A 19,947-nucleotide genomic window follows, 5' to 3' on the forward strand; every position below is an offset into this window, starting at 1 on the left:
AATTTTGTGCGGCCCCCAAAGTAAATTCACAAAAGGACAACAAAAATGCCCTAAATTATGCCACAAAGAAAGATGAAATTACTTAAAACACAACAACAAAAATACATAAAATAATTTCAAATAAATGTTGCTAATCTGGCACTTGTATCAGATCACATTTTTGTGACCCCATTGTGATAAAAGTTGTCTATCCTGATAAAGGGCAATGTGGTTGTTAGTTACTATTGTGTTCCTAGGTATCGTGGTATTAAGTTTTTTTTATACAACAATTACTGTCGTTCTTACCAAGTGATTTGATTGGACAGTAGACATCCCAAGAGATCTGATATAGACTAACAGCATCGGGACGGATCATATAACTCTGCTGTACAGCTGATCTCAATACTGTTAATTACCATTACACTTTGGGCTACACACCGCAGTACACTGTCACTTCTACTTTCACCACATTTCCAAAAATCAGATTTTTTTTCTGTGATCATTCATATTACATATTAAATGCGTGACCTGCATGTGCACAACAAATACGTACAGTGTTTACGTAAGTAAATATGGAGGCGTCCAGTGTAGGACTGTGTGTCGCGCTGAGAAATAACTTTAAGGAGAGTGGAAAAAGAAGAGAGCCAGGTTTATCGCTCTAGCCATTTGCTGTGTGATGGCTGCTCCATCTTAACAACAGACTGTTTGGATGTGATGACGTAGGAGTTAGATAGAAAGCGCCTCGGCCTTTCAGATACGTATCGGATTTAGGACCACATATGAATATTACATGGGTCGGATTTGTGCTGTTCAGACTTTCAGAGATCAGATACAGGTCCCATATAGGCAAAAAGATTGGATTTAGGTCGCATTTACCTGCAGTGTGCTCTCAGTCTCCGCTTGTGGAACTATTTTTGTTTGCACAGCCAAATGATTAAATAAATAAACAAATCATAATCTCTTATAACTGTTAACTAATAAAATGCGGTTGTAGAACTGTTGTATAAAAGCAATATCACACTTGAGGTGGTGCTGTTGTACTGAAAAATCAGCACTGGTGTGATTCAGCCTAATGGCATATTGCTTAATTAAAAGGATAATTTTTTTTCTTGTAGAATAATGTAAACAAACTCAACCCAAAGTGAATAGTTTTAGAACTATGAAATCATTTGTCTGTTGTATCACACAACAAAAGGCCAAACAGATCTGCTGAATGAAGGGCTGTGATGAGAGACTCGGCTTATTCTAACTGGACCATGCACATTTCAGTTCTCTGTTATTTACTCAGACTCTTGTTCAAACTTACCTCTGATCTAATCTTTGTAGCTTTCGTTTCTTTCATGCAACTGCGTGAAATAATGAACTTACAGTCCAGTCTGCAGTCATTTATCTATCAATGTTCATGATTTTGGAGAGTAATGTCTCTAATCCACACATTTATCCACACAGTTATCTTTCCTCAGCATTTAATAGTCAATAACCACTATTTCTGTTTTTTTTTTTTTTTTTCTTTCTTCAACAGGCGAGCCCACGCTGTGACTGTGCTGTTACTTCTCACCTGCGCTCTGGTCTACGTTACACTGTTGGAGGAGACTCCTCAGGACACAGCTTACAACACTAAAAGGTCAACATCCTGTGTCCATTTCATGTGTTCTGTTGCATTTTTTAATCAGATAAAGCACATTGAATTGCCTTGTGTATGAAATGCACCATACACATAAATTAGCCTTTCCAGTAATTTAGTGGGGGCAGAACCAAAGTATTACCCTGAAACCACTGCAGACTCTATCATTCTTTATATTTATTTTATTAGTTCAATTCAACAATTTGAAGCCAGTAGGTTGATGTTGTCATTGCTTGGGTTGAGTTTTTTTTAAAGTCTTTACACTGGCTCCCAGTCAGATTCAGAATAGACTTTAAAGTTCTGCTGCTGGTGTATAAATCTGTGAATGGGTTTGGTTCAGAATACATCAGTGACATGTTAGTCAGGTATGAACCCAGCAGGTCTCTCAGATCTATGGACACAGGTCAGATAGTGGAGCCCAGAGCTCACAGTAAACATGGTGATGCTGCTTTTAGTTGTTATGCTGCAAAGAAGTGGAACAAACTGCCAGCAGAGCTGAAGTCAGCATCTAATGTGAACATTTTTAAATCAAAGTTAAAGGCTCTATATTTCTCTACTGCGTATGATTGAGAGAGAGATTTATGGTCATGTTGTTGATGTAATGTGTTTGTCGATGATTTTAATTGATTTTACTGATGATTTTAAATGTTCTTATTGATTTTAAACAATTGAATTTTTTATCATGGAAAGCACATTGAGTTGCCTTGTGTATGAAATGTGCTATACAAATAAATTTGCCTTGCCTTGCCTTAAGCACCTTTACCCTTTGACCCTGCTCTGCCAGCACAACTATGTGCTAAGAAGATAACAAATTCATGTCAGAATTGATGTTATTTTGGAGTTCCTTCACAATCTCAGAAAAATAAGTCACATTTGCAGTCTGAAACACATGGACCCTGATGGGTTTACAACAAAGCTGCATCTCTCTCTTTTTTTTCACTATTTGGAAATGGGCAGCATACGCAAAACAAAACATGTCAAGGAGGTCCTTTACAGTCTCAGAGAATGACTGTGGACTCACTTTCTACACTATGCAATTTCTAGAAGACAGAAAAATGTCTTCCAAGTTTCCTAAACCATCACCTGAAAGACTGCCAAAAAAGGATGTCTTTGGAAGCAGTATGTATGAAGCAACCACTGCCAGATTGTCAAAAAGAGCTTAAAGATGTGGAGAAGGGTCAGTCGCTGCGTGCATTCATCCCAGTTACACACTGTGGGTGGAGCAGCTCTGAAGTGTGGGTGTTTCCATTCAAATCTGGCTTTACACGCATTCTCCAGTGTGCGTAAGTCCTTTTCCTCTTACACGTTTCTAACCCTGGAATAAGTGCAGCGCCCTGATAAGGTGAAACATTTTATTGCACTAGAAATATGGACTTAGTTACATTTGAAGCCACACGGACTCGTGCGTCACGCAGCAGCAGCTGTGATCACTCAGCTGCTGCTGCTGCAATAATCTGATCAATGATCTGATCAAATCAACCTGTTACATTTTTTATCAATGAAGGCATTTCAAATATAAAGTGAACTTTATAATTTTCATTGATTTCAATGATTTTCACAAGCGTTGAGAAAACTCCATGTTTCGTGATTTCGAGACAGCCCAAAAAAATGACATCACCGCCTCCTTTCCTTCAGCCCACCTTCATTCACACATATGCGCTTTTTGGCTCCTTACGCACAGTGGGCGTGTCAGCAGCCTGGACCGGAGAATACGCGTAGGAGAGAACCGCAAAATAGCACTTAAGTTCAGAATGGAGAATAGACCCCTTAGTTATTTAACTTTTATTGGAACAGATCGGTTAATTTGTGAGTAAATCATACTTTATAAATATATTATTATTTTGAAAAGCACTTGTCAATGTTATACAAATAAAACTACTAGAGACTTGTATTTCATTTACTAACGCACTGCAAGTCTGCTAAATATCACAAAATAGTTTTTTATTGTGATGGAGTTGAACGTTGTGCTCATTTTTTTTACATAGGCTGAGGCTGGCTCAGGCTTCTATGTGTAGCTAGTCCCTGGTAAAATGGTGGCCAAACTGGAGCTGTTCTCGTGGGGTTCATGTCAATTTTCCAAAATATTTTAAATTATTTGTATGGAAAGTGGATCATTTAAAAAATTCACATTAGTGCAATTATTGTGCCATAGTTTGTATTTATTTGGATGATATAATAATACCATTAACAGCACTGGTAATTTTTTTACAAGATAAATGCTTTTATGCATGTATTAATTCATTATAGTTCAATTTTAATAGTGAACAAAATAAGTCTCAGTGCTGCCACCTCCCAATCTTTCATCTCCTGAAAACCAGGAACCTGTGCAAAGGAGTTTCTTCTACTTCTTTGATGTGTGTGTTTGTAAAATGGTTCTTAACGGGATTTGCTGCTGTCAGCAATGTCTGGCTCTTCAAGATAAAGACCTGAGAGCTTCTTCCTGGCACTGGAGTACACTAGGAAATACAGGAACACTAAAGCACGTACACTTACTCACACAAAGAAATACAGTTATGCCTCATTCTCACTCATCACATTATACTTAATGTTATTAGTATTAAATACTGTATTCTGGGCATCATACATTTTAAATCTCTCTCTTCTCTCTCTCTCTCTCTCTCTCTCTCTCTCTTTCTTTCTCTGTATCTCACACACATGTTGGCACCCACACTCTCCATGGTCAAAGGGTATTTGGGCATTCTGGTTTTTACATTCACCAAAGTGAAATGCAAAATTAAAAAAAAAAATGTGTCATAATAAGGAGGGATTTAATAACTTGTGTCTTAATCCTGTTTCCTTCTTTGATGCTGCTTATTTCATGGATGAAAAAGGATAACTGATCCCTACAGCATCTGATGTACTTCACTGCTCAAATCTATTTGATTAAAAAAGTTAAGCAGATCCTGACATATGACAAAAATATAAGTAGACATGATAAAAAAAAAAAACAGGCATTAAGTAGGAAGGAAATGTTCGCTTTTAACACGTCAGTATTTTTTATTTATACATTCAAAAACAAATTTATACATTTAAGGAGCATCAGTTTATACAACATACTGTACATTCAGAAAGCTTGGCTTTTATCTCTATGTACAAAGTGCTAGAGTACCACCAGACACATGAACAGTTTATTCCCTAAAGCCATCCACTCTCTAAACAATAAACACACACCATAGACACCAGCATCACTACTAATATAATGGAAAAGGAAATACTGTCTCTTTTTTAATTAGTCTGTTTTCTAATATTTTATACCTCATGCACTTTTTTACTGATTCACTTTTTATATACATGCACTTTTATTCCCATTATTTTTTATTCTGACGAACTTTTTATTCCGACAGACTTTTATTATTTATTATGTTGTTTTTATGATAACTGTGTCTGTTTGGCTTGAATCTTTGAAATGTACTTGATTGTTGTTGGTAGGGGCACGTGCAGTTTTGTTGTACTTTGTGCAATGACAATAAAATGATTCTATTCTAAATATTAAGGTAAACAACTATTTACTCATCCCTAATGTTAGAGGTGTGTTGGGATGGCATTCTGCTATAAACAAACTTCTTCCAAAATAAAAGCTTTGTTATATATATTTTCCTGTGACTCACTTTTGGGTCGCAACCCATAAGTTGGGAAGCCCTACATTAAACAGTGTTGTCCTGGCTATGTCATTGCAGAGGGATCATTGCCAGCATCTTGGTGTTTCTCTGTTTTGGAGTGACTCAGGCCAAAGATGGACCATTTACCAGACCACACCCAGGTAACAGGAGCACTTTCATCCCAGTCCACAGCTCCCTGACTCCACACACAACTAACTCTAAGATGGACCAGATTCCATAAAATTTTGGAGGTGATCCACTGATTTTAGTTTCAAAAATTAAAAAATCCCTATTTTTCATTATTAAAAAAAAAAAAAAAAGTCCTATCTCTGTTCTTAATAAACCTTTATGAAAGTTGACTTCATTATGTCAGGTCAGTTTCCAAAGAATATGGGGTGTCCTTACATTTGAACCTACTGTATGGTTATTAATGGGGATATATATTTCTCCCAAGCATTGAAAGTGTGAATGATCATGGTACTATGATCAGGATCACATTTGTGGAAAATATAAATAACAGATGAGTACAAGAGTTTAAATTGCTTATTATTGTTATTATTTAATTTAATTGTGGTTCCAGGAAATGACAGCTGAGCTGATCCATAATGCTTTTTACCAACCGTAATTCAGGTGTCAGCCATTTAATGTGTGTGCCCATTATTCTTGGATCGAGAAGTAGAAGTACCTCCTGACCACAAACGGCTAGTATTCAACCCATGAAAACATCTGACAGTCTCATATTGGCTTTTAGCAAGAAATAGAAATCCTCTAAGTACAAATCAGATTGAAGGAGAAGTGACTTTTGTGAAGCAATTTGGTTCAGGTGAATGTTCCACAAAGCACAAGAACATAAACACAGAGCACACACACACACACACACACACACACAGCAGCCAACTCTAGAGGGAAGAGAGAGCAGGAAGGAAGGAAGGCAGCAGGGAGTGGAGCACTTGTGAAGTGCCACAAAGTTGTGTTGCCGTTGTTGACTCATCATATTCAGAGCTGACAAGAGGACGGAGTTTGTGTTTGCATGTGCTCTGTCATACACTCCAACCTGTTGATCAAGTGTAGGGTCACATGTTGTTCACTCTACAGACCTCTGGGAAAAAAGGTGTTTTTTTTTTTTTTTTTCACCGTGCAACCTGAAAGTCTCAATGGATTACTGCCTGGAAGTGTTGCTGTGCACAAAGATCACACGCCCCAATATGACACAGTATTAGTGACTCACAGTGTTTGGAATAACGACGTTTAAAATAACGGCGTTAGGTAACGGCGTTTTTTTTTCTTTCAGTAACGGGGTAATCTAACTAATTACTTTTTACGTCGTTTTAACGCCGTCATCATTACTGAACGTTAAATGCGGTGCGTTACATGCATTGATTGAATAAACTTTTATCCGAAAGCAACCATGGCTTCTTACGCAGCTGTAGTGAGGAGGTGGGTTAAAAACAAGGTGAGCAGATTGGCTAAGGCAGCGTCATGTGTCATGGTAGCCAATCAGAGCCAGTGTTTTTACACACACACACACACACACACACACACACACACACACACACACACACACACACACACACACACACACACACAACTACTACAGATTGGATGAAGCAGCAGAGATGGTGAGCGTCTGATGAAAAGTTGTCATTTTTCAGTTGGCGATACAAACACTACTTTAAATTAATTGTGATCAAAGTCAAGAACGTGTATGTGAAGTGTTCATTATATCCAGGAGTGAAGACTTTGTCGACATCCGTTGTAAGCAACTCAAATTTAATGAAGCACCTCACAACGACACACGTATCTAAAAAAATCGGAAATTTTTGACATATATCAGTTACGCAAATAGTTACTTTCCTTGGTAATGAGTTACCTTTATTATAGAGTAATTCAGTTACTAACTCAGTTACTTTTTGGAACAAGTAGTAACTATAACTAATGACTTTTTTAAAGTAACGTTCCCAACACTGGTGACAGTGGGACAGATTCATTAAGATCTGAAATGAAGGGTAGTAAATCACATGCATCCCTAAATCCTTTGGTGGTGCTGTTTCTTCACCTGCTGTGGGGAATTCACTAACATTGCGGGGCAAATAGGTGTGCGTATAGACGTTGTTGATACTGCCATATTTAAATTAACATTATGTTCGTTTAACGTGGAGAGGTGAGTGCACAGAAGCACAAAATGACATTTGAAGAAGTTCAATTGGAGGCAGGTGGACCTCTGTCTGCTGCACAATCATTTAATAATAATTTTCCCCTTCATCTAATGTGGCTGCTCCATCACTTCCTGTAAAGCGACATCCATGGATCTCCGTGCACAGCCTCTTTGCATCGCAGAGTGACACACCAGACTCCAGCTGTTTCTCGCCCTCACACACACTTTATTCTATATTTTCTTTCAGTGGCTGTTAATATTGACTATTGTTTTATTTAAAATATATTAGATTATATATTTTATTTCTTATAGTAGAAAGGTCAACTGGAGCCTTTTTTTCCCATATCTGCTGTGTTTTGTGTCAACATTTACTGCAGCCATGATCTTTGTGTGTGTGTTTGCACCTGCCTGTGGGTCCAGAGCAGAAACAGTCACCACAAACAGTTCCAGATATAATGAATTGCATTGCACCCACTGCATTACTTTATTTGCATTTCCGCCTCACATTTTTGCTCCCATTATGAGATCCACCTACATTACATATTCATCAGAGGGAAATGCGCTAAATGGATTGTGGGCGCATTGTGATGCACAGAAGACGCGCAGTCCTGATTCCCTGGGGTTTGTACCCCTTTAGTGCATGGAGTGATATTTGCACACGTTTTAATACCCCTAAATCTTTAGTGAATCCGCCCCTTAATGTGCATGGGGCCCATTATTCTCAAAATCAGAAGAGAATCAGCCAAATCCCAAAAGCAGAAACTACAAATGTGTGTTTTTAGAGAGAGCATAAGAAGAGCACACTGACCCAGTTTACTTTGTTGGACACTTTTTGTTACTTTGCTGTTTTCTCTTTTTCCGTTTTAATTGTTTGTCATCCTCTTTGTGCAGCTTACTGGAGGTTTTGGCTCTGTGTCACCGTCGTTTACGAACTGTTCCTCATCTTCATCCTGTTTCAGGTCAGTAGACTCTACTTGCATCAATACAGTGGCAGATGGCACTCAATACCATGACTGTTGAGGAAGAAACATCAAACAAGAGCTGACAGAGGGGTGGAAACCGTCTCTAGATAATTAGAATCATTTGAGCTGTTTGAGAGTTGTTCAGCCTAGTTTTTCACCCTAAAAGCTGCAATGAACTAATGCTGTATTTCACTTTTTGTAAAATAGTTTCCACTAGCCTAAAGCCTTTTTCTCAAATAACAGTATTTTACACCAACCGATGCCATGTTGGGTTAAAAAGTTTGCGTTCAGCAAAGGATCTGTTAAAAGTAATGGCCTCCAACAGAGGTGGTGAAAATAAAGTCACTAATTGATTACTCACAAATGTATTATTGACGACTATGAATCGATTCCTAAATTTCCAAAGAATCGTTATTAAAATTTGTATAATTTTAATAAAAAACCTTGTGAGTCCTGCTAATTTGAATATTGCAATTACATGATACAGTATTGAAGATGCTGTGAGATATTATGATAAGAAAAATCACAAAATTCAGCAGCTGACTGATCTTAAATGAAAGATCAAGAATCACTAATAATAATAAAATGAATCAATAATTATAAACCAATTTTAGATTATCAATTATAATTATTGATTAAAGAGACTTCAATAATCACAATTGAATTGGGAAATTGAGCTAATTACCATCCCTAGCCTCCACAGTCACCAGGGGCCTCATTCATCACTTGTGAGTAGAAAAGGTTCTAAATTTGTTTGTATGAAATTTTGAATGTGCGTACGTACAGGAGAACATGAGCACATCAGTCAACACCAGTGTTGATAAATCCCACCTGTTCTAAAGCACCGTGCGCATGCCTTTTTCAGGCTCATTTGCATTGAGAAACTCTTCTATTTAACCATATATGGTAGCAGCAATATCTTTCAGAATGCATGAAGGGACTTTTGACATAACCAAAGCCATAAATGACATAAAGTATCAACTGAAAAACATCCAGAACACTCTAATCAATGAGTCACTGGCAGAGATGTCTGCAAGCGCTAACAATATTTAAGGTTTTATTTATTCAGGCAACTTTTTTCAGGTAATTTTCTTTGATCTCCTGACATGAGATGACACAAGCGCAAAAAAACATGTTAAAATGTAAAATCTGAAATGTGTCACTTTTCAAAGACAGCTGACAGACAGACTTCCCTAAAATCTCTCAATGATTCTCCGTCTTGTTTGAATGACAGCAGCATTACTTCTGCTCTGAGGGATTCCATGCAGCAAGATGATGTGCAGACTTTATCAGCTTTATACTGAAGTGCCCTCCCTGTGCTGAACCAGCACAGCCATCAGCCTTTAAGCAGGGCTATTGTGTTTTTTTTGCTCAAAGATGCTCCTTGAACACGCATGGGCATCATTAGACACAGCTTTAGGGCGTAACTGTATCCCCAATCAAACACAGAGATCTAGCACCATCTTGAAGATGTTCTCCTGTAGAGTGCACGGCTTTCTGAATTGGGGGGGTCCCAATCCGATATTGGTCCGATATTAGCCTGAAAATGAATATCGGATTCAAATTTCCGGATTTTCCGATTCTTTTTTTTTTCCAATTCATTTTTTATTTATTTTATTTTATTGACAAATGCTGTAGATATTATGTGTAAGGTTAACTTTTATGTAACCAATTGGTTAATAATAAATGGGTCAGTTTTTCTCATACCTACTGTTGATGACTATTGTTCTCTTGTTTGAGTGACATCACTTGATCAAACCTTTTCTAACATTCCACACTACAAAATACGTAATTATTGTTTTTTTTTATTAAAAAAAAATGGAGAGAGAGAAAAAAAAAGCATGTATGATTCATGCTCATATCAAATCAATATCGGTATTGACCGATACGCAAGGCTGCAATATCGGTATCATATCGGAAATGAAAAAGTTGTATCAGGACATCCCTATTCTGAATCCTCCAATAGTTCATTTCAGGTGTTATTTTCAGCTTTTCCTGTCAATTTGAGTAATTGGTCGAGTTATAAAACACAGCTTTGAGTAGATACTATATTATTAATTAGCAACTTTTTTTAAATAGAGGGAACTGTGAACATGTGCGACCAGTTTGAAAGTGCTGACGCTATGACTCTTTCACTGTTCTACCATCAGGTTATGTGTATATGCATGGTAAGAGTTGTGCGTGTATTTAGACCTGTTTCTACACACAAGTACAAGATGATAAATGCCATACTATGGAAATGTTGGTACGTATGAACTGTTGATAAATGAGACCCCTGAACTCTTTCTAATGGCATCACTTTGTTACATTTCTGATACAAAGAATGATGGGTTCAGAAGGAATCAATGGCTGTAGAGCTAATAGAATAATATAGTTGTAAAGATGAAGGATGGGCCAGTTTTTGTGTAAGTAAACTAAAGTTTGCATTGAGGGAGGATTGGAAAGCACTGCAGCCTTTACCATGTCCCTCAATGTTTAAAGAATACACACTAAGGTGTATAAAGATCTAAGGTGTGCTTGAACTCCACTACCCAGACAGTGCACGACGGACGACAGTTCATGAAGTACATCGACCCCAAGCTTGGTGTACCTCTTCCTGAGCGTGACTATGGAGGAAACTGCCTCATGTACGACCCGGGCAACGCTTCGGATCCTTTCCACAACATCTGGGTGAGAACATTCACATCTGTTGGTGTCACGATTTTAAAACCTGTCTTTAATTAAAAGAGCTCAAATAGATCTGTTTTCAAACAAAGACTGATGTTGAAACTGAACTATTAGTAATGTTATCACGCTTTCTTCATTATTGGTTTTTACTAACTGGGAATAATTATTATTTCTCATTCATCACACTGTCTTTTCACTGTGTGAACAAGGCATGAGACGGTGCTCAGCAAAGGTTGTTAAATCATGGTGTTAAACAGTTTTGTGTTGTCGCTGCAGGACAAGATGGATGGCTTTGTCCCGGCTCACTTCCTGGGTTGGTATATTAAGGTGAGTTTAGATAGATGAGAACCTTTGTACTGATGGAATAGCAGGATAACAACTGTGGATTAAACACTAAAGAAAACCATCATCCATTGCTGTGTTTCTGACACGCTTATAGAAAAGGTCCAATCCTCACACGCTCTATAATCTCATTTTGTATCGTAGACTCTGATGATCCGAGATTGGTGGATGTGCATGATAATCAGCGTCATGTTCGAGTTCCTGGAATACAGCCTTGAGCACCAGTTACCAAACTTCTCAGAGTGCTGGTGGGACCACGTACGTAGCTTAACTCCTGCTGCTCACTGCCTGCTTTAATTTATGTTGTTATAATGTTGCTTAACGAATGAGAAAACACATTTACTGATGAAATATTATCACTTTATTAAAATCTCTATTCTTTACAATATAATAAAAAAATAAGACTTCTAACAACAGCCAACAGTTAAACCAGAATAGTGGAATGGATCAGGGGCTTCTCTCTACATTATATATTTCCCCATTTTTTTTTTTCAAGAAGTCACATTTAAATGATGGTTTATGAAGGAGTTATTGATAAATAATTTCAATATTAATTCTAGCAGGAGTTGTTGAAGCTTCAGGTCAGTGGACTTGTGCTGCTAATAAGTGCTTTCTCATTTGATCACATGTCCAAGCTTGTCCTGTGCTCACGGATCCTGGGTTAAAACCTGTATTCTAGCTGCTCAGATAAATGACCGCCGCTAAATATTCATCAATTTCTTCAGATGCTCAGAAACTGTGGGTTGTTTTTATTTACTCGTCAACTTCTTTTCTCTCTTTAGTGGATCATGGATGTGCTGGTGTGCAATAGTTTGGGGATTTACTGTGGCATGAAGGCCTTGGCTTGGCTGTCAATGAAGCCGTACCAGTGGCAGGGTCTCTGGAACATTCCTACCTACAAGTATGACACCAAATATAGCAATAACACTAGGACAAGTCATTTAGTTTTCTTTTATCAGATTTCATTGGTTTCCCTATGGAAAATACAAACTAACAGTATCTTTTTTTGGTGTTGTTGTTCCCTTTAGAGGAAAGATAAAGCGTATAGCATTTCAGTTCACACCGTACAGCTGGGTGAAGTTTGAGTGGAAGCCGGCGTCGAATCTTCGTCGATGGCTGGCTGTATTGGGCATCATTTTCATGGTAAGAAGTGTAATTTTATTAAAGGATCGTGGCACCAAATAATGATAAAGTCCTTGGAATGTGGGTTGTGAGTTTACTTATTTAGACAACCTGTCATTGGATTTATATGTCCAGAAGTGACTCAGTATTCTTTCTTCTACTGGCTGAGGAATTAGAGATTTAAAGTACTTCTAGTTAGGAATCATAGACATTCATTTATGAAACGTCACCGTCACCTTCACACAGACAAATCCTAGAGTGGTTAAAATGCTCTTGGTTTTGTTTGCATTTGAGACGGTTTGAATTTTAGAGCAACAAAATAGTTTTGGCCAGTCAATTTCACAATTTCTGACAGCTGCAGCCAAAGTAAAGTAAAGTAAAAATAAACACCATAAAACAGTATAAACAGTTCATATACAGATGGAAAGCAGTGAAGAGTTCCTTCCATTTATTAAGATTCTATATGTGAGGTTTATAATTCAGGTTATCATTAATGCCTATTTCAATGCCCAAATAATACAAGCTCTATGGGGGAACCTTTTCCAGACATAAAGGATGGTTATGAGGTTGGAAATTTGTCTTCTCTGTATTCTCACAACAGCATGAAAAGCACCGTTTGATAGATTTTTGCGTGCGTCCTGACTCCTAACCAAGGGGATTGCTTTTGGGTCCCATTCCTAAAGCCACATTTATTTATTTATCTGAATAATATCCACTGTTATCGGGGAAGTTTATTATTATTTGCACTATAGTATTCTGTATAGTCATCTTAAAGATGTAAATCCTTCTTTTAATCAGAAATAAAATGGGTTAAAAGTGACCAAAATTGGTGGAAAAGGTGGTCAAATGAGATTTTAAAAACCACAGAAAATTGTTTAAAAGTTGCATATTAGAGTAGGCAAGTCAATCAATCAATCAATCAATCTTTATTTGTATAGCGCCAAATCATAACCAATGGTATCTCAAGGCACTTTACAGTAGAGCAGTCTTAAGGACGGACTCTTCATTTTATGGATACACACATATGCATATATACGTATATACACATACATATGTATCCCACACCCAACATGAATTCATCATGTTGGGTGCAAGTACAGGCAGAAAAAGTGGTAAAAAGGGTTCAAAGTGTCAATAATGGAACAGTTAGTCTGAACTGGCAAATAATGGGCATGACATATTGTGAATGTTATTAAATTGACAAAAATACAGTAAATTTTAAGTATGTGTGAAAAATGTTTGAAAGGGAGAATAATTGGTCAACATATGTGACATTCGGTTGGAAAAGTGGTGGAAAGGTTTTTTAAGTGCTGAAAATGTCTTGAAAGTTTAAAAAATGTGCAGAAAAGGCATTGAAATTTGATTGACAAGTGGCAGAAATGGGAGTGCTTTAGCAAGAAAAAGTGATGAAAATAGGTTAGAATATGGTAAGTTTGGTGTAGTTGCAGAACAATGGTAAAAACAAGCCACACTACAGAACTCACTCACACATGCTGTCCCTTAGAGGACAAAACGCTAAAAGTGGTACATATTGTGCAGCTGTTTGTTAATGTGCCTGTGTGGCATTTTGCATCAGCAATTTTAACCCTGAATTGTTTTTCTGGTCAGACTTCATTCGAGTTAAAATGATCGAGATTTATATTGTATATCACCATTTTGAGAAAAAATATTGAGATATGAGTTTAGGTCCATTTTTGATTGCAATGATAGGATTACGCTTGGAACAACACTGTATCATTTGGACAAAACGAACCTGTAACTAGTTACTGGTACTCATTGTTTGTTTCTTTACATGTTTTCTATTTGACCTCTCCCCTCATCAGTTCCTCTTGGCAGAGCTGAACACTTTCTACCTGAAGTTTGTTCTGTGGATGCCACCCGAACACTACCTGGTGCTCCTCCGCCTCGTCTTTTTTGTTAACGTGGGGGGCGTGGCCATGAGGGAGATCTACGACTTCATGGACGACCCGTGAGTAGCTGTTACACCCAACCCTTCATCACATTTTTAGTTCGTTGATAAAAATGGTTACTTGTTTGTTAATGTTGTCGTTGTTGTTGAAAGTGTTCCTAACAGTGGAAGCATTCATTCACTGCAAACACCTGACTTAAAATAATAAACCACATTAAAGATTAGGAGTAGATTTGAAAGAAAAGCAAAGGATCATGTGTATGAACCAGAAATTTCATAATTTTTCTGTGGACTTTGTAAATTGCAAATTGTCCTTGAAATAAAGCTCTTCCATCATCAGTGAAACACATGCAGAGAAAGTGAAAAGATGCCTTCCTGATGATAGCATTCATAAAAAACACAGGCTTGTCTTTTTGGCAACAGGAAGTTCCATAAGAAGCTGGGCCAGCAGGCGTGGCTCGTGGCAGCAATCACAGTCACCGAGTTCCTCATCGTGCTCAAGTACGACCCCAACACCATCATGTTGCCCATCCCCTTCTTCATCATGCAGTGCTGGTTCTTGGGAATCTTCCTCATCTTCATCTGGACTATGTGGAGATTCTTTATCCGGTAAGAAGTCGTCCCCAAGGCGGAGCCTCGACCCCTTGAGAAAAATGTAAACATTACTCAAAAATACGTGAATCAATCTGAGAAACACTGGAGCTATGTTTGACACACTAACATGATATAAAGCTTGAAAAAGTGATTTTTACATGTTACCCCCTTTAAAGAAACTCGTGTAAGAAGTAGGAGCTTTGGTTATCATCAACTCTTTGGCTTTCCTGGTGAAAAGTCAGATTTAAGAAGATCATCTTACCATATCGAGGTATTACAGCTGCTTCAAACCACAGCCAGAAAAACAGAAGGAAATGATTCAATCTGTCTGCTCTTTTATCAAAACGTTTAAAGGTTCTTCTTTCTGAAAGCTCATTTAAATCCTGCTCTGTTTATATCTGAATTATTACTGTTTTTTTCATTACAAACATTAGCACTGGTTTAAATGTGGCTTTATACTGGTAGAAAATGCTAAGCCCTGCTCAAATTGTTTGGTTTGAAATATGGCCTAACTAAGATGTAGTGTTAATGATCCTCTTTTATGCGCTTTGTGAAGGAACTGCTTCCATTAATTCTTACTTCAAAGTCTCAAGGCACATTTCATATGGAAAACATTCAAGGCTGTCATTGTCTTCTGATGGCAATAGGACAACATCATCAGCAAATAGAACGACTCTCCTTCTCGGTTATGCCTTTGTCTCCTCTGTGGTCTACTAAAAACATCACATGACATACATCTCATCCTTCTTTGAAGAAAATAATCTGTTATTGTCAACAAAAGTCCAAATCACCTGAAAAATGCTGTTCACATAAATTACGGGCTGTAGCCAATAACTGTGATTCACATGTTTTAAGTTGATTTCTCAACCAGTTTAGCACTTTAAAAACCAGCTGCATTGTGGACCACAGCATTATTAAACCATAGCAACTGCTATCTGCAGAGACAGTTTTTTTTTTTATTACATGTGTCCCTTGGTTCAGACATTCAGTTCACATTTAGAATAATGACCAATCTGAGCAATAATTTAGGAAACAACTATGGTTTCTGTCATTGTGTATATGTGCCTGACATTATTGTATGTTTTTGATAATGTTCTGTTTGTTTTTGTTGTTGTTTTTATGTATTTTTTTTGTAATTTGGTAATTTGAAGCAATATTGTGTTAATTTTGGGGCAGTGTCTGCTCTAAGGACACAACAGAAGGTGATAAATCAATGGCTTCGATGCCTTGTTGCTCTTGCTTTGGACAGAAAGATGAGATTAGACTGCTGAGTCAGCAGTGCTGACACTTTAACAACATAACAAATGTGTGGCTAAAAAAATCTGCATTTCTTACAAGAGAAAGAAGAGAGCAACTTAATTTCATTTAGTTTCAATCTGATGAAATCATGCACACTGGACCTTAGAGCAGCGGTTCTCCAACTTTTCAGCCCTCGACCCCCAAATATAAAGGTGCCAGAGACCGGGGACCCCCACTGTACCTGAAGGTGGTTAAACACAGACACGAACATTGAACATGAACAGTCATGTGGAGACAGGGCCATCTATAAGGGGGGATAAAGGGAGAGCTTTTTAGGGTCCACCTGAGACAGTGTTTAAAACACATAGATGTGGAATGTGCAAACTGTGAAACACTGACTCAGCTAATTTAGGCTAATAGCAGACCTGTGTCACAGTGTAACACAATCATTACTTTCTCTTTACAGTGACATCACTCTGCGCTACAAGGAAACCCGGCGACGCAAACAGGAAGTCCCGTCGGACTGGGAACGCCCATCAGGGAATGGCAGCACTGCCGCCCCCACCGGCCGCAGCAAACTAAACGGTAGCTCAGAGACGCTGCGCTACAGGAAGTCCTGAGAGGAGGACATGTCCATGGACAACATACGACACACACTCAGACTGACTGCTGCGACACGCTCAGCAGTCTCAGGGCTTATATTTCACCCTGTTGGCTTTTTAACAAACTATTTTGTGTTGTGACCGTTTTGAATGTTGAGTGATTTAAAAAAAAAAAAAAAAAAAAAAAAAAAAAGAGAGAGAAAGATCAGACAAAGACTCCAAACCAACGTTCAACAGGCCATCTTATTGAAAGCTAACATTTAGAAATGTTAGTTCTCAGTGTTTGTGACTGATGGTCAGTCCTTTGGTCCCATTTCAGCCTCTGCTCTGTTCTTTGTGGGGTCAAAGCTTGAAGAAGGATTTGTAGAAGAAAAGTTTTGCGAAGGGCAACGATTAAGCAACAAAACATAGGAAACCAAACCTCTGAGTGTCCACACAAGCTGCCTCTGCTTCACCTTCACACACACTGTTGGCATCATTTTTTCAAGCCAAAGACAGGATTGGATCTGCTTCACAGATGTTATCTAGATGTTTTCTTTCATTTAAACAGAGTCCTGCTCTACTCCTAGACAGCTGCAGTCTTACATGTCTCTGATCTACACAGGGACAGATTTCTATCTATGGTCATAAAAACAGTGCATATATAAACCTCCAATCATCACCAGCAGGGTTCAAACATGACAATGGATGATTTGTTAGTTTTGTTAACATTTTTTCGAATTATTGTGAGGATTTTCTTTGACTTGTGGAGCCGAAGCAGGAAGTGACCATGAGCTGCCTGTTCATAAATCATGTCATTAAGCTTGAGAACGTGTAGGCAGTCCTACTGTCAGTGTTTGACGCCATGGATGAAAGGGATTTGTTTTTATTAGCTTTTTATAAGTAAAAGTGAGTCATTAAAGGATGGTGCGGCTCTTTTTCTGCTTCAGTGTAGATTTGGACACAACACTGACGTCTGTTGGATCCAAAGTGAACACTTTGGATCTGATAGTTGGCAGAAATCGTTTCTCCTTTTTTTGTTGGTAAGGTTCCGTGTTGTTATTCTGCTCTGGTGTGTGTAACTCCGGGACTCTGTGGTGATGGAATAGCTCGGTTTTGCTTCCTTATCTAATCACATTAGAGCGATTCGCTCCCAGGCCCATGATTGGTTGTTTACTTGTGATGAGAAACAAGTCCATCATTTAATTTCCTCTACAGGCTTCATTTCTCTGTCAAACACATGTTATGTTTGGTTATTGGTGTGTGTGTGTGTAGCTGTGCTTATGGTGGAGGGAGAATGGATTTAATCTGGGTATCTTCTAACTGTTGCTGTTCTTCAGAGGAACTAAATCCTAATCATGACTGAGATTTGTAACGGAAGCAGGACCAAGACAATCATTAGAGTTGGTAGAATGCAACGAGCTGGATCTGCTGTTTTTAGGGCAAATTGATAGATTTTAAAGAAGGCCAACGTGCTCCTGTGAGGTGATGGTTAGATATAGGAAACTGGAGGTTTGGGTGTATTATTATTGTAGAACACTTACAGCTGCTGAAGCTCATTTCTTTTTATTAAGGTTCAAATAGACTTTATATTTCAAAACATATTAAAACCAAACCAAATAGTTTAGCTGTGCTTGTACTTTTCATGCTGAGGTCAGAGCTAATCCAGTGGTTTTCCTGTTTCTGAACATCTTAATTCTTCAGTTCTGTAAGGGGGAGGGGCATACAATCCTTGCCCAATAGAGGTTTTCATTTAAAAAAAAAAAGCTCCTGTAATGTTTTTTTTTAGGGCTGAATAATGGATATGATTAACGATTAAGGAAATCAGATGGTTTCATAATGAGGTTTTTTGTTATTTATTTGACGTTTTGAAATAAAAATATCACTTGACTGTAAACACCTACAAGTGGATGATTAGAATTTGGTGTCATCAAACAAGGAGTCTTATTCAACACTTTGTGAAACCAAAAACCTTGTGACAGAGATCCTTCATCTCTCAGTCCAGCTGTGGACGTTCCTCGGCTGATGTTGAAGACTTCATACGTTTGTTCTTCTGAATGTATTACAGCAGAGATAAGGACCTTCTCAGCTGCTGTTTAATTCTGCTGAAGTCTACCATTCCTCGGCCTTTGGACACTTACTGCCATCCTGGACTGTGTTTGTGCTCTAATGCCTTGGGTTGGATGGAAAAGCTTCATCCAACAGCTTCATCGTTGGATCTACACATGAACTCTGAGCGACCAAAACAGGAAGCAGCCATTGAATCAGAACAGAGCAACTTTTCATCATGGTTTTTAGTTGTAAAAGCAGCCACTAGAGGGCGTTAGAGCTGTAATCTCTGCTTTGTGGAGTGTATTTGAAAAGTGGCTGAAAATAAAAAAAAAAAAACATTTAACTTGTTTTGTTTAGATGTGAATATTTTTATGATAGAAACTGAAGATGATACGACACATTTTTATGTTTTCAATAAAATGGAGAGAAAAGCTGAGTTCAGAGTCTACGTATATTTGGTTGTATCTATATATTTGATTGATTTGCTGAAGCAGTTCACCTGAACTATAAAAAATGCATGAAACAAAAATGGAAGACTTAATTATATATTTAACGGTCTGTAGCTGCAGCTCAGCAAACATTTAGTCAATGTTATTCATCTACAAACATTGTAGATCATTGTTTTTCAACCTTGGGGTCGTGACACCATGTGGGGTCGACTGGAATTAAAACGGGGTCACCTGAAGTGTCTAGTAATTGATAAAATAAGAAATAGACAAATCTTTTTTTTTTTTTAGATAATTATTCTCTATCACACTATTTCAAACAAAAGTGTTGTGTATTTTCACTTTCTCAAATCTAAATGTATTAAAATGTCTAAGCTGGTGCATCTTGTCACTTTCTGCACTATAGGTGGCTACTCTGGATTTGTAACAATGTAACTAACATGATCAAAAACTGATTCTAGAGGGAAAAATGTCTCCGGGGTCAGATATGAAGATGGGGGTCATGACCCAAAAATGGTTAGGAACCACTGTTGTAGAAGAACATGTTCCATTGTTACTGTAGGAGCTCAGTATTGTGGTTAGTCTTTAGTCTGACTTCAGTCCAACCAGCTGTCAGAAAATACCCAACTTTCCAAAGCCAATGACTTAGTTTACATGTTTAAAGACCCACACGGTC

The 19,947-nt window shown here is 37.9% G+C and overlaps 1 protein-coding gene across 1 annotated transcript in view; it reads left to right on the forward strand.

Moving 5' to 3' along the window:
* ptdss2 (phosphatidylserine synthase 2) overlaps positions 1-19,261 on the forward strand; it is a 29,419-nt gene extending 10,158 nt beyond the window's left edge. The window contains exons 3-13 of the mRNA XM_028451738.1: positions 1,502-1,603; positions 5,281-5,363; positions 8,249-8,316; positions 10,855-10,989; positions 11,263-11,313; positions 11,473-11,586; positions 12,111-12,229; positions 12,357-12,471; positions 14,274-14,419; positions 14,783-14,968; positions 16,659-19,261. Of these exons, the coding sequence (XP_028307539.1) occupies positions 1,502-1,603; positions 5,281-5,363; positions 8,249-8,316; positions 10,855-10,989; positions 11,263-11,313; positions 11,473-11,586; positions 12,111-12,229; positions 12,357-12,471; positions 14,274-14,419; positions 14,783-14,968; positions 16,659-16,812 (1,273 nt within the window). The 3' untranslated portion in view covers positions 16,813-19,261. The remainder of the gene's footprint in view (positions 1-1,501; positions 1,604-5,280; positions 5,364-8,248; positions 8,317-10,854; positions 10,990-11,262; positions 11,314-11,472; positions 11,587-12,110; positions 12,230-12,356; positions 12,472-14,273; positions 14,420-14,782; positions 14,969-16,658) is intronic.
* Positions 19,262-19,947: the final 686 nt, after the last annotated feature.

This window comes from Gouania willdenowi, chromosome 6 (assembly GCF_900634775.1).
Source record: "Gouania willdenowi chromosome 6, fGouWil2.1, whole genome shotgun sequence".
In the NCBI taxonomy this organism is placed as follows: Eukaryota; Metazoa; Chordata; class Actinopteri; order Blenniiformes; family Gobiesocidae; genus Gouania; species Gouania willdenowi.